Source organism: Babylonia areolata, chromosome 23 (assembly GCF_041734735.1).
Source record: "Babylonia areolata isolate BAREFJ2019XMU chromosome 23, ASM4173473v1, whole genome shotgun sequence".
In the NCBI taxonomy this organism is placed as follows: Eukaryota; Metazoa; Mollusca; class Gastropoda; order Neogastropoda; family Buccinidae; genus Babylonia; species Babylonia areolata.
The window spans coordinates 50,858,669-50,871,501 of record NC_134898.1 but is presented as its reverse complement, the minus strand read 5'-3'; the positions used below and the strand labels follow the sequence as shown (position 1 = coordinate 50,871,501).

General features: G+C 43.0%; 1 protein-coding gene across 1 annotated transcript in view; it reads left to right on the top strand.

Annotated features, from left to right (window-relative positions):
• The window catches only part of LOC143297897 (E3 ubiquitin-protein ligase rnf213-alpha-like), a 226,109-nt gene extending 215,795 nt beyond the window's left edge, over nucleotides 1-10,314 (top strand). The window contains 2 exon segments of the mRNA XM_076610432.1: nucleotides 922-1,115; nucleotides 3,390-10,314. Of these exon segments, the coding sequence (XP_076466547.1) occupies nucleotides 922-1,115; nucleotides 3,390-3,579 (384 nt within the window). The 3' untranslated portion in view covers nucleotides 3,580-10,314.
• Nucleotides 10,315-12,833: the final 2,519 nt, after the last annotated feature.

Sequence of the window (12,833 nt, the reverse complement as noted above, 5' to 3'; positions counted from 1 at the left end):
CAGAACACCCTCCCTGTCTCCCTCACAGAACACCCTCCCTGTCTCCCTCAGAACACCCTCCCTGTCTCCCTCAGAACACCCTCCCTGTCTCCCTCACAGAACACCCTCCCTGTCTCCCTCACAGAACACCCTCCCTGTCTCCCTCACAGAACACCCTCCCTGTCTCCCTCACAGAAATAACCCTCCCTGTCTCCCTCACAGAACACCCTCCCTGTCTCCCTCAGAAAACCCTCCCTATCTCCCTCACACTAAACCCTTCCTGTCTCCCCTCCCAGTCTCCCGCACAGAAAATCCTCCCTGTCTCCCACACAGAAAACCCTCCCTGTCTCCCTCACAGAGCCTGACAATAAACCTGTCTCTACAGACAATAAACTGTGTATAGTCAATAAGCCAGCCCGTTTATAAATGATAACCTAACCAGTGTGTTGACAATAAACCAGTTTGTGTATAGATGATAAACCAGTCATGAAGAGTTGAAGTCTATATGTGTTGTGGGTTTTGCATAGATTATGCTTTCTTTCATTTTTGTTGTTGTTGTTGTTTAACATTGTTTCACTGTTAAGTAATATTAGACGTAATAAAAATGTAGCATGTGTGTGTGTGCGTGTGGGGATCAGGGGTGAAGGATGGTGATAGGAAGGTGTAATGGGATGACTGAAACAGAAAGAGACATAAAATAATGGCAGAGGTTAAAAGGAAGAAGACTAAAGATTGGACTCATTGAGAGTAAGGTGTAACTCTCTCAAACATTCCTATAACAGGATAAAAGGCATGCTCGTTACAACAAAAAACGTGATCAATCAAACGTAGAGATGACCAGCAGGACTTTGATTCAGAGATTCAGAAATTTGCCAGAGTGATGATAGATAATTCTTCAAAACATTGTTGTTTTGCTGTGACCCTGTCCCTGTCCTGTGTCAGGACGCCTTTGACAGCGTGGAGAGAGAGCTGCGTGAGGACCTGAGCGTGGAGCAGGGGATGGAGGTGGAGGGCATGTGTCAGCAGATGTCTGTGGAGCATCTGGAGCTGTTGCTCCTGCAGCTGTTTGAGTGCATCATGCTGCACCTGTCAGAGCCACACACTCAGGACGACGACGTTCGACCCGAAAACTTCAGGTGAGTTGGGTTTTTTTGCTGGTTTTCTTTTTGGTGTTTGTTTCTGTTCTGACCAGCGTGCAACAGCTAGTTGGTTTGTTTAATGCCTTGAACTTGCATCTAAGGTTCCTGGGTTCAGATCCCAGTCGCAGCACACCTGGTTGGTTAAGGGTGGAGGTTTTTGTTGTTTTTACCCCTGGTCAACAGGCCAAAAGATGTGCAGATCTGCTGAGTGCCTGAACTTCTTTTGTGTGTGTACACGCATGCTGAAGATCAAATGCGCACGTTAAGTATCCTGTAGTTCGTGTCTGCGTTCGGTGAGCTATGGAAACAAGAACATATCCTGGATATGCGCCTCCCAAAATAGAGTGTGGCTGCCTGCATGACAGGGTAAAAATAGTCATGCACATGGAAGCCCACTAGTACACAAGGGTGAACATGAGGAACAAGGTAGCGGAATGGTCAAGATACTAATCTACCAACACAGTGTTCTTGAGGGTCTGGGTTCACAACCTCATCTAGCCCTTTCTGCCAAGTTTGACTGCAAAATCAAACTGAGCATCTAGACATTCAGATGAGATGATAAACAAAGGACCTGTGTGCAGCATGTATTTGGTGCACTGAAAAAGAACCCATGGCAACTAAATTGTCCTTTGACTAAATTCTTTAACTCACTCAGTACAGCCAGTCCTCTCTTCTCGATCTCCTCTACACAGACCCCTCGGATGTCCAGTGGGTGTCTCAATGACCCAACCTTTAGCTTCCGTCGTCAGAATTGTGGTATTCTTTGTCAACATTCACCTCTTCAGTATAAGAGCCTTCTGCTTGCAATATTTTGATGATGGTAATTGGGGTGAAACGCTGTTAACGTCGTCTCTTTCGCTGTTCATATGGAGAGAGTTAACTGAAATCCGCTCTGATAGGTACACAAATATATGATATGCATGCACTGACAAGTTGGGTTATTCTGGTGTCTGGTATCTGTCTAGCAGATGTGATGTAGCAAATATGGATTTGTCCGAACACAGTCATGCCCCCTTTGAGAAACTGAAACTGAAATTAAGAACATGGGATTTTGCAGCCCGTGAATGCAGAAGAAGAGAACTATGTTTTTCTTTTTCTTTTTGCTATCATTGGAATGTGTCACGTGTGTCTCGTGGAGATTGTGTGACGTGTGTTTCATTGTGATATGCTGATATTGTGACGTGTGTCAATATGACATGTGATGATGTGGCAAGCAGACTGCATGACATGAAGATCGTGTGACGTTATTAATGTGGTGTGTGTGTGTGAATGTGATGTTTGTCAAAATGAGTGTCAGTGTAACGTGTTTTGATGGGACGTGCATGTCAGTGCGATGTTTGTCAATCTGATGTGAGTCAGTGTGAGATGTATCAGTATGAGATATGTCAGTGTGGCGTGCTGATAGTGTGACGTGTCAGTGTGATGTTTTGTCAGTGTGAGGTCAGTGTGACATGTGCGAGTATGACATGCTGATTGTGTGATGTGTGTTGATGTGCTGTGCAGACTGCGTGACTTGATGATTTTGTGACATATGTCAGTGTGACATGTGTAGTGATGTGAGGTGTTTGACATGCTCGTTGTATGACAAGTGTCAATGTGACATGTCTCAAGGTAATACGTGTATCAATGTGATATGCTGATTGTGTCATGTCAGTGTGCTGTGTGTATGTCAATGTGTCATGTGTATCCATATGATGCGCTGATTGTGAAATGTGTCAGTGTGATTTGTGTCAGTGTGACATGTATGTTGATGCAACCTGTGTACTTATATGATGTGTCAATGTGATGTATGTCAGAGCTAAGTGTAACATTGTGATGTGTGTCAATGTAATGTGTATCAGTGTGGTGTGTATGTCAGTGTGATGTGTATTAATGTGATGCATGTCAATGTGACATGCAGACTGCATGACATGATTTTGTGGTGTGTGTCAATATGAATTGTGTTGATCTGACCTGCAGACTGTGTGACGTGATGTCATTGTGATGTGTGTCAATGTTTTGTGTATCAGTGTAAGATGTGTCAGTGTGATGTGCATCAATGTGACTTGTGTCAGCATAATGAGCAGAGTAGGCAACATGAAGATTTTGTGACGTGTGTTAATGTTGCGTGTGTTCATGTGATATGTGTCCATGTGACATGTAGACTGTGTGACATGATTTTGTGACATGCATGTCAGTGTGATGCATGTGTCAGTGTGACACATGTGTCAGTGTGGCGTGTGTGTCAATGTGATGTGTTCAGTGTGACATGTCTGTTGATATGCCGTGCAGTTTGCGTGATGTGCTGATGACCAACCTGGACACGCCCCTCTACCACACGGAGCCGGTGGAGGTCAGGTCAGGCCTGCTGACGGTCAATGACCTCCTGACCTTCCCCAACACTCTGCAGGGTCGCCACGCCACCGCCACCTGGATGCTGTGTCGCGCCCAGCTGGCCCACAAAAGGCAGATGCTGCTGTGATCCCTTCACAGTGCCCATCGCTGTGATCCCTTCACAGTGCCCATCACCGTGATCCCTTCACAGTGCCCATCACCATGATCCCTTCACAGTGCCCATCACCATGATCCCTTCACAGTGCCCATCGCCATGATCCCTTCACAGTGCCCATCACCGTGATCCCTTCCCATCACCGTGATCCCTTCATAGTGCCCATCACCATGATCCCTTCACAGTGCCCATCACTGTGGTCCCTTCACAGTGCCCATCACCATGATCCCTTCACAGTGCCCATCACCGTGATCCCTTCACAGTGCCCATCACCATGATCCCTTCACAGTGCCCATCACCGTGATCCCTTCACAGTGCCCATCACCGTGATCCCTTCACAGTGCCCATCACCATGATCCCTTCACAGTGCCCATCACCATGATCCCTTCACAGTGCCCATCACTGTGGTCCCTTCACAGTGCCCATCACCATGATCCCTTCACAGTGCCCATCGCCATGATCCCTTCACAGTGCCCATCACCGTGATCCCTTCACAGTGCCCATCACCATGATCCCTTCACAGTGCCCATCACCGTGATCCCTTCACAGTGCCCATCACCATGATCCCTTCACAGTGCTCATCGCTGTGATCCCTTCACGGTGCCCATCACCGTGATCCCTTCACAGTGCCCATCACCATGATCCCTTCACAGTGCCCATCACAGTGCCCATCACCATGATCCCTTCACTGTGCCCATCACTGTGATCCCTTCACTGTGCCCATCACCATGATCCCTTCACCATGATCCCTTCACGGTGCCCATCGCCGTGATCCCTTCACAGTGCCCATCACCATGATCCCTTCACAGTGCCCATCACCATGATCCCTTCACAGTGCCCATCACCATGATCCCTTCACAGTGCCCATCACTGTGGTCCCTTCACAGTGCCCATTGCTGTGATCCCTTCACAGTGCCCATTGCTGTGATCCCTTCACAGTGCCCATCACCATGATCCCTTCACAGTGCCCATCGCTGTGATCCCTTCACAGTGCCCATCACCGTGATCCCTTCACTGTGCCCATCACCGTGATCCCTTCACTGTGCCCATCACCATGATCCCTTCACTGTGCCCATCACTGTGATCCCTTCACAGTGCCCATCACCGTGATCCCTTCACAGTGCCCATCGCTGTCCCTTCACAGTGCCCATCACCATGATCCCTTCACAGTGCCCATCGCTGTGATCCCTTCACAGTGCCCATCACCGTGATCCCTTCACTGTGCCCATCACCATGATCCCTTCACAGTGCCCATCGCTGTGATCCCTTCACAGTGCCCATCACCATGATCCCTTCACAGTGCCCATCGCTGTGATCCCTTCACAGTGCCCATCGCTGCCCATCGCTGTGATCCCTTCACAGTGCCCATCGCTGCCCATCGCTGTGATCCCTTCACAGTGCCCATCGCTGTGATCCCTTCGCAGTGCCCATCGCTGTGATCCCTTCGCAGTGCCCATCGCCGTGATCCCTTCACAGTGCCCATCACCATGATCCCTTCACAGTGCCCATCGCTGCCCATCGCTGTGATCCCTTCACAGTGCCCATCGCTGCCCATCGCTGTGATCCCTTCACAGTGCCCATCGCTGTGATCCCTTCACAGTGCCCATCGCTGCCCATCGCTGTGATCCCTTCACAGTGCCCATCGCTGCCCATCGCTGTGATCCCTTCACAGTGCCCATCGCTGTGATCCCTTCGCAGTGCCCATCGCTGTGATCCCTTCACAGTGCCCATCACCATGATCCCTTCGCAGTGCCCATCGCCGTGATCCCTTCGCAGTGCCCATCGCTGTGATCCCTTCACAGTGCCCATCGCTGTGATCCCTTCACAGTGCCCATCGCTGTGATCCCTTCGCAGTGCCCATCGCTGTGATCCCTCTACTGAGCCCGTCGCTGTTCTCCTCTTGGCTGTTCTCCCACCTTGACAGTCCTAGTTGTATTCAGAGATCCCAACTGTTATGATTTCGCCGTATTTTGTTACGCTTGATCGCAGTTTGTTTTGACATTACGCCAACTTCAGAATTGTTCATTTTCCACTACATAGCATGATCGTAAGTGACTGGACAGTGGAAAACGATTATGAACAGCCGCCGGTAGCAATTACACTGTGTTGCAGGTAGGCCCAAGTGTTTGTATGCCTTGTAGATAAAATGTACGTTTGCTGATGTGGTTTGGAGTCCATGTGTTCCTACCAGATTCAAAATCTTCCTACCAGATTTCCTGATTGTTCCTACAAACACTCAACTCTGTGTATTTTGCCACTCATGTTTTTCTCATTTTTGGTTTTGCTGAGGTTTTGAAGAGATATCTTTACATTAGAGCAATTTGTTTGTTTGGGTGTTTTTTTTGGTGTGAGAATGTTGTTATGGAATGTTGTTAAGATTCCATGTTCTCAGTGTTAGGTTTGTTTCGACTTTTTGTTGTTGAAAATTTTCAGCACCTTGCTCTTTTGATGTTTGTAGAAGTGCTTTTTTGACTTTTGTTGAAGTTCTCAGCACTACTACTTTAACTTTTGTTGAAATTCCCAACGCTACTCTTTTTGACTTTTGTTGATGTTCTGAGCATTAAGTTGAAACTAGTCTTGGTTTTGATTTCAATGGTCAAATAGATGTTCAAAAGAAAAAAAAAAAAAGATGGCTATATTTCCAAGTCTTTTTTATGTTGGTGATGGTCTTTGTATTTTATGGACGAGGCAACATGCAGAATCATATTTATACTTTTTCCTTTCATGTTTGGTTTATTGGATATTCTGTTTTGTGTTGTGTATTCTGTTAATGTTGCATGCTGAAACAGTTCAAATATTTTCTGTTGTGAAAAGATCATTTTTGAAAGTGAAATCGCTTGTGATTACATCTCGTCATACAGTTTCTACAATTAAAGATTTCAGAACATTGATTCATTCCAGTTTAGTTTATTATATAGTCTGTCAGATGATGAACTTCATGATTTTGTTGAGGACACACGAAGATCCGTTTCACTAACTGTTGTATCTCCACCATCAGTTTATACTTGTTAAGTTTGATTCTGATTGTTTGCCACTAATGTTAGGATCAACATCAGACTGTATGCTTTTGCTATGATTGAATAGTTTAGTTGCAAAACATGTTGAATCTTGAAGGAGAGTACCTGTGATGTTTCTGTGCCTGATGCATGATTACAGGGGTGATGTTATCATTCTTCAGAATGGAATGTTCCTGTGGGCCCAACCTTTCTGGATTCTGGGGAATTACTTTTTCGTGATGGCTGGTCTTTTGTTCTAAATGGTTTCATTTGGTTGTCGTTTATTGCTGCGATGTATCAGTGGAGGAGTTGATGTTACCTGTTCTCTGGATAGATTGTCCCGTGGTCCTGAGGTGTAGGGGCACAGTGACTAGGCACTGGGTTCAGCTGGTCTTTCCTTTATAATGTTTGTGGTTTCAAGTGGTTGCCATTTAGTGTTGGAGCTGGTAAAAAAAAAAAAAAAAAAAAAATTGATGGAATGATCGACGTTAGTGGTATGTCCTGGGATTAAATGCATGAAATGTGACTGGACTTGCCCCTAATTTCTTTTCATCCCCACCCCCCCCCCCCCCCCCCCAGGTTCTGCAGGATCGATAACAACAAATGTTTTCAGCTCTGATGTAGACCTGTGTGGTAAGCTGGGCAGTTAGCCAGAATGATGATAATCATGAATTGTTTGACAGATTGAAGGACCAAAATACTGTGGTAAACTTCACAGAACTTTAGCGTATGGTGGGTGACCTGTTGGATTTTCATGCTGATCGGCATGAAATGAACTCTGGTGAAGTGTTGGGGATACACTCCCCTGATGTGTGTGGATTGTTCCAAGAACCAAGGTGGATACTGCCCAGGACTTTCACCTTGTTTGGGAATTTTGACCATGTTTTTACCATTGTAGACTTCTTCTTCCCCCCCCCCCCCCCTAAAGGTATTCACACACACACACACACACACACACAAACAACACACACTGTTAGTTTACATGCAATTTCTTATTTTAGTTTTCATGTTGTACACTTCATAGTTGATACATTTTGTGGCATTTTCCACAGAAATGCACTTTCACTGACTTGTTTAGTAAGATTCTAATTTCACTGCAGTATAACATGGTTTAAGGTAGGTTGGTACATTATGTGGCATTTTCCACAGAAATGCACTTTCATTGACTTGTTTTGTAAGATTCTAATTTCACTGCAGTATAACATGGTTTAAGGTAGGTTGGTACATTATGTGGCATTTTCCACAGAAATGCACTTTCATTGACTTGTTTTGTAAGATTCTAATTTCACTGCAGTATAACATGGTTTAAGATAGGTTGGTACATTATGTGGCATTTTCCATAGAAATGCACTTTCATTGACTTGTTCAGTTGGATTCTAATTTCACTGCAGTATAACATGGTTTAAGGTAACCTTGGGAACATGCATTTGATCAGTATGAATCATATGCTAAAATGATAAGAACTGTTTTGGGGGGAAAAAAAAACCCCACAAAATACAGTATTCAACCTGATTTTTTTTTTCAAAATGAATTTTTAGGATTATTATTCTGATTATTTGGATTATTATTAAACTAGGTTATTCTCTGAAGGCCTGACCAGTGTGCTGGGTTTATGGAGTCAGGAATCTGCTTTTCTTCTTTGTTTTCTTTGTTAACAGCATGTGTGGCTGTGGGTTATGCTGCTGGTCAGGCATCTGCTCAGCAGATGTGGTGCAGTATATATATATATATATATGTATATATATATACATACATACACACACACACACACACACACACACATGGATTAGTCTAAATGCAGTGATGTTTCCTTGAAAAACTGAACTGTGGTTGTATTGAATATGGATCAGTTTGCACGCTGTTGTGATCGTTCCTGTTTTGTGCCAAGCTAAATGTGTTCATGTGATTGTTCATGTGATCGTTCCTGTTTTGTGCCAAGCTAAATGTGTTCATGTGATTGTTCCTGTTTTGTGCCAAGCTAAATGTGTTAATGTGATCGTTCCTGTTTTGTGCCAAGCTAAATGTGTTCATGTGATCGTTCCTGTTTTGTGTCGAGCTAAATGTGTTCATGTGATCGTTCCTGTTTTGTGTCAAGCTGAATGTGTTAATGTGATCGTTCCTGTTTTGTGCCAAGCTAAATGTGATCGTTCCTGTTTTGTGTCAAGCTGAATGTGTTAATGTGATCGTTCCTGTTTTGTGCCAAGCTAAATGTGTTAATGTGATCGTTCCTGTTTTGTGTCAAGCTGAATGTGTTAATGTGATCGTTCCTGTTTTGTGCCAAGCTAAATGTGTTCATGTGATCGTTCCTGTTTTGTGTCGAGCTGAATCTGTTGGTCCACAATATTGACAAGGGTGGAATCAAACAGAGTATTGACCACAGTATTTGTTGTCATTGCACAAGTCAGTGACTCTCTCTCTCCAGAGCGAGTCTGTCTCATTGCATGTCCTGTGATGCGTGCATATTTATCTCTGGTAATTTTTGTTTTCATTCTTTGGTCTTGAATGCGCTTAGTCTTTGCCAAATGCCCTCATGTTTTTTTGTCCCTTTTTTTTTTGCTGAATATTTATTGAGAATGATGCATATCTTGAGTCAACTTAGAAAGAAGTCATTGGTAAAACAGTGCATATTTTTGTCAGTGTAGAATTGAAAGAGGCTCGCATCGTTGTCATAAAATCAAAATGAGAAAATGTCTTTTATTCATGATTTTCCTTTCATTTACTTTTTAAAGATTTATTTGTATCATTTTTGTTGCTGTTTGTTATGACTATGTCCATAGTTGACATATACACACAATCACATACATTTCTTCATGTGTTATTTCCCTTCGTAAAAGTGAGAAACAGACACATTTATGTGTATGTGTGTGTATGAATATATCTATCAATATATCTGTATGTATGTATGTTTGAATGTATAATCACTGTATGCATATCTTAATATAATGATCATTGATGTAGTGTCTGTCAATCAGTTTGAATATATGTATGTGTGTATGTTTGTACAGTAAATATATGCATATCTTAATACAGTGATCATTGAGGTATTTGGCCATCAAGACTTCTAGATGCTTGGGTTGCATACACTCAGGACCAGTTGAAGTGTGAATCCTGTTGTTCCTGTTCAGCTCTTCACACTGTTTTCAGGACCACAAGACTGGAGATTTGTCTCTTACCTTCCACAGTGTGCAAGATTCAGAGCTGTGGGTTATGGATTGATATTGTGTTATTCTCTCAAGATATGTTACCATTTTGCTTTTCCTGTTGTCACCAGTATTGTTTGCTGTATTATGATTGTGGAAATGTGAGCAGTATCCTCATTTCTTCCCCTCCATTCCTCTGTGTGACTGATGAAAGTGAACATCCACGCCCTGTTGTGGCCACAACTCAGTTTTATCTTGAGGTGAAAATCATGGATATTGGTGAAAGGTGTACTGGAGAGGCCGTCATATGTGGGGGAAACAAATTTTAATCTAAAATGCACATCACTTTACTCTCATGTTTTTCAACTTTTTGCAGTGGGCAGTCATGTTGTGTAAGATTTTGAATGATTTTTCTTGCTTTTGCAGTCATAGGTAAGAGGTGTTGTCTTTTTTTTTTTTTTTTTTTTTTAGTCAACAGCTTTAGTGTGTGTGTGTAAATGTTAATTGCTTTTGTAAACTTATGATTTAAAATTTGTACGCACAAATTGCTTATAAAAGAGCTTCTTTTCTGTCATTTTATTCAGTGTGTGTGTGTGTGTGTGTGTGTGTGATGGAAGTGTTTGTGCCCAGAAAGAACATACTTCAATTCAGTTAACTTCAAAACACTTCATTGTCTGCTTCAAGCAATTAAAACAGAAATTTTTCATTTGGCTCATTTAAATGCTCGTCAACAAACATCAAGGAGAAAAACGAAGAGTGACTGACACACCCTTCCCTGATCACCATGCACATAAACATTATCAATTATCATATAAAAAAAACAAATGAAACAACATTCAGGTAATATTACATTTTAAGGAGAAACAACTGCATTTTTGAGTGAGTGTGTGTGTGTGCGCGCGTGTGTGTTTGTGTGTGTTTGTGTGTGTGCGCGCGCGCATGCGCTTCTGTTTGTCTATCCACATAGTGCACGTGATTTTAGATGAGGGAAAAAAGAATATATACATGTATACAAACAAGTGAGCACCAAGCACGAAGTTAACTGTAAACCCAATCAAATAATGTCCAAATGGACTGTGAAGCAAACTGTGAGAAATTTTTAACAGCACTACAAAATTATCAACATCTTCAAACAAAAATGTAGGTAAAAAGGGTTTGAAGGCCTCACATTCAAAGAGTATATATGTATTTGAAAGAAGTCCTCCACAGTAGCATGTGGCGTTTTTGCTTTTGTTAGTTTTAACCTGTAAACTAGTCAGATGATCTGTCTTCATTTGGAGTAGTGAGGGTAAAACTGCAGAACATTATGAACTTCACATACACGTTTGCGGCACTTTCTTGAAGTGTAAACAAACTGCTTTTCTTCTTTTTTTCTTCTGTGTATGTGTGTGCGCATGCGCACACGTGTGTGTGTGTGTGTGTATGTGTGTGCACTGACCGTTCACATCTGCCCAGGCTGCCTTGTATCCCAATCTCCACATGCAAACTACCATCACCAATGGAGTGCTGGCCTAGTCACAATGTACTGTGCTAGAAAGTGAGTTAGTGTTCTCAGGTTGAAATCCCATATACAGACCAGGATTTCTGAGGATTTGTAATGAGTTAAGGGCCGAAACACTTGACTGAGGGGGGCTTCTCTGAAGACCTTGTACTGTCCAGCTCTCCCTAGAGTTTCCTATCACTGATTGGTGGTCTGGGTGCTGGTCTTTTGGATGAAATGGTATACTGAGGTCCTGTGTGCAGCATGCACTAAGCACACGTAAAAGGACCCAATAAGGCAACACAAACTAGGGTGGTCCCTGGCAAATGTCTGTACAAAAATCCACTTTGATAGTAAAACAACAGAAAAAAATATATAAGGGTGTCAGTGTACTTAAGTGACACGCTTTCCCTGCGGAGACCAGCCCGAATTTCACACAGAGAAATCTGTTGCGACAAACAGTAATACAACACAAAACTAGAATAACTGATGCAAATTCTTTCTCACCCTGGTCAACCTACTAGCTCAAATGTCTTCAATCACTATAGAATGTGTGATGGGACATTTGACAAAATTTCTACTCCTCCTTCACTGCTAAAAGAAAAGAAACAGAAATAAAAAGGGTGGCACTTCACTGTGGCTACAATGCACTCTCTCCAAGGAGAGCAGCCCGAATTTTACACAAAGAAATATGTCATTACGAAAAGTAATACATCTGTCACGTCTTGCAGCGCCTCTCCAGTCATACAAAGTATTTAACAACTTTAAAACTCAAAAGTGGTCGTGTACAATACAAAACAATATACAAAACAGTGCAGAATCAGAACTTATGCTGACAGCCTCAAATGTTCCTTGATAACCATCCATGCACACTTTGATTTGTTACTGTATATTGCTAAACAAAAAAAAAGTAATGAACATCATTTGTGCTCGCCTTCATTTGCATACATTAATTATGTACTTTAATTCAAAATAAGACTCATAAAAGCCATATATCATTTTTATTTTATGACCAGTCAAGTTTCGCTGTTAAGGTCAAGTCTTTGACTCACTTGTACAAAAGTGAGTATGTTATAACCCGGTGTTCGGTTGTGTGTGTGTGTGTGTGTGTGTGTGGTAAACTTTAACATGTGGGTGGAAGGGGGGTTATTGGGTTATTGTGGTTGGTTCTTGCGGGGTTGCAGTTGTTGATTTAGGGGGTTGTAGTGGTGTGATTCGGGGGGTGGTTTGTTGGGTCGTGATGAGTGTGTGAGTGGTGTGTTTGTGTATTGTGTTGTGATATCACAGTGTGTGTTGCGGTAAGAGCTGGGTTTTGTGGATTGTTTTTGGATTGCTTATTGGAGGGGGTTGTTGATGGTTATTTTGTATGGTTTGTTATTTGATTTTGATAATGTGTCTATTTGGTTGTTGTTGTTGTTGTTGTTGTAGGTGTTGTTGTTGGTAGTGTTGTCGACGTTGCTGTGGAGTTGGCGGCAAATGAGATTGGCCTGACACCCCTATAATTCATACTACTTTCTCCCCTACACCCCCGCCCCTCCACCCACCAACCTCCGTCACTTACACACACACACACACACATACAGAGTATCGGTCAAGAGCGAAAGGTGCCAT